Source organism: Struthio camelus, unplaced genomic scaffold, assembly GCF_040807025.1.
Source record: "Struthio camelus isolate bStrCam1 unplaced genomic scaffold, bStrCam1.hap1 HAP1_SCAFFOLD_103, whole genome shotgun sequence".
NCBI classification, from domain to species: Eukaryota; Metazoa; Chordata; class Aves; order Struthioniformes; family Struthionidae; genus Struthio; species Struthio camelus.
Window position 1 is genome coordinate 133586 of NW_027182762.1, and position 2655 is coordinate 136240.

Consider the following 2655-nt stretch of genomic DNA (forward strand, 5'->3'; position numbering starts at 1 on the left):
ACAGGTGGTGAAGATGCTGAAATATTCCTTCCACCTGCCCAGTGGCTTTCACCTGACAGACCTTGTGACTGTCAGAGCTAGTCACCCCCACTCCCATGTCCCCACTGCCCTACAGCAGGATGGACAGACTGCCCTGGAGCCCATGGGCAGAGGCCTCTGCTCCTCACAGCACACTCCGCCAGTGCACAGGGGAGCTCAAGCAAGGCAGCTGCACACACATGCTCTCCGTGAAGAGAGAGGCAGTACGGGGGGTTGGATGAGAACTGGAACATTTCAGGGTTTCTTGAAAAGCATCTCCTAACTTCTCCATGTCTTTTCTTCTTTGGACAGTCCCACATGCCTGGAGGGAGCAACATGTCCAACAGCAGCTCCGTCACTGAATTCCTCCTGGCATTCGCAGAAACCCGGCAGCTGCAGCTCTTGCACTTCTTGCTCTTCCTGGGCATCTACCTGGCTGCCCTCCTGGCCAACGGCCTCATCATCACCGCCATAGCCTGCCACCACCGCCTCCACACCCCCATGGACTTCTTCCTCTTTAATCTCTCCCTCCTCAACCTGGCCTCCATCTCCACCACTGTCCCTACATCCATGGCCAATTCCCTCACGGACACCACGACCATCTCCTACTCGGGATGCGCTGCCCAGGTCTTCCTGGTTTCCTTCTTGTTTGGAGGAGAGATTTCTCTTCTCACTGTCATGGCCTATGACCGCTACGTTGCCATCTGCAGACCCCTGCACTACGGGACCCTCCTGGGTGGCAGCAGAGCTTGTGTCCAAATGGCAGCAGCTGCCTGGGGCAGCAGCTTTCTCAATGCTCTCCTGCACACTGCCAACACATTTTCCATACCTCTCTGCCAAAGCAATGCTGTGGGGCAGTTCTTCTGTGAGATCCCCCAGATCCTCAAGCTCTCCTGCTCACAATCCTGCCTCCGGGAAGTTGGGGTTGTTGTGGTTAGTGTTGGTTTATTTTTTGCATGTTTCATGTCCATTGTGCTGTCCTACGTACAGATCTTCACAGTTGTGCTGAGGATCCCCTCCGAGCAGGGCCGGCACAAAGCCTTCTCCATGTGCCTCCCTCACCTGGCCGTGGACTCCTTGTTTATCAGCAGTGCAATATTTGCCTACCTGAAGCCCTCCTCCCTCTCCTCCCCATCCCTGGATCTGGTGGTGGCTGTTTTGTACGCAGTGGTGCATCCAGCACTGAACCCCCTCATCTACAGCCTGAGGAACAAGGAGCTCCGAGATGCCCTGAGGAAAGTGATTGCATGGGCATTTTTCAGCAGTGCTAAAATTGCCTTTGCTCTCAACAACTGAATCCCAAACTGTCCCAAACCAGGACTCAGTTTTGGTTTTTTATTTTATTTTTATTATTACTATTGTTACTGTTATGATGATGATGATGAAATGTATTTGTTATCATTTTGCTACATAAATGCTTGCAGTTCACCCCGGTTTTAATGCCATGTCTCACCTGGTGGCCACGCAAAACTGTCTAACGTCAGGTCAGAGCTGGCTCCCTCACAGTATCTTGGTAATAAAGGCAGTTCTAGCCAGTGCCATGTCTGAAGGCTGGGTGCTTCTTCCAGAGCTGGTGTCAAATATAGGCCCAAGGAGAGCAGCCCACAAGGGCCTGCTGGGCAGCCTTGTCCATGGGGTCAGGAACAAAAAGCTCATCATCCTGTTATGATCTCTTAGACACCAAGGCATTTAGGATTGAGGAGTCCCCCCTCAGTGTCCAGTGACAGGGGAGATGAGGGATTGTCACTGTTGTACATAGCCGGGGCTGTCGCACATGTTCAGGCACAGTGTCAGATGTCCCTCCTTCTGGAGGGGAAGCTGGAGGTGCCAGGAGAGCACAGGGGCTCTCCTGGGACAGCGTGTGCCTGGGGTGGGCAGCGAGAGGAGCCTCACAAAATGAGAAGTCCCCCAAGGTGGAGTCCCTTAAAGGGAAAGCACGAAACGCAGGTATCCACAGGCACAGGAGGACTCTGCAGTCCCAGGCGAGGCAGTGGGGACCCAGCTGGCACGGGGCACGGGGCACGGGGCACGGGGCACGGGAGAGTGATTCATGTCATCGTTAATGAAATACCATGTGTTGGATCTCTGGAGGGATTAGAGGCCATGGATCCCCATTCGGTTGGGTCTGCTTCCCACCTGCACCAGCATGGCCAGTGCAGAGTCACCCCCGTGGCCCTGTGGCCCCACCGTCTGCTTGCTCTCCAGAGCAGCACTGCCAGCTCGAGACCCTGCGGGAGAGCAGGGGAAGGGGTGCAGGAACAGTTATTGAGGTCAGAGGAGGGATGAGGAGACATCAGAAGGAAGTGGAGCTGGGCTTGAAATGGTCTTGGAGAGAAAAATGCTGACATTTTATCCAAGACAATGGTCACACTGTGGCTACACTAAAGTGTGTTCACGTTGCAGAGCCAGAAGTCCTTGGTGTTCTGGCTTCCCGTATGGCCTGGGAAGTGGCTGAAGAAGGAATAACTCTCCCCACCTTCCCTGGTCATAGTGTCATCATCACTTTTGACAGGTGGCACCAAAAGGAAGGCTGGGACCCTGTGCCAGCACTTGTCTTGAAGGAAGCAGGACCCAGCAGCCAGATCAGTTTGCTGCTGTCCCTCAGGCCCTATCTCCAGCACACAGTCTTGAGACAAT

At 54.2% G+C, this 2655-nt stretch overlaps 1 protein-coding gene across 1 annotated transcript; it reads left to right on the forward strand.

The window, feature by feature from the left end:
• Window positions 1-387: 387 nt before the first annotated feature.
• LOC138065559 (olfactory receptor 14A16-like) lies at window positions 388-1260 on the forward strand (the record flags this gene model as incomplete). Its single annotated transcript, XM_068929592.1, has 1 exon — window positions 388-1260. A coding segment is annotated over one exon (873 nt), but the record flags the coding sequence as incomplete, so codon positions are not given.
• Between the last annotated feature and the right edge of the window lie 1395 nt (window positions 1261-2655).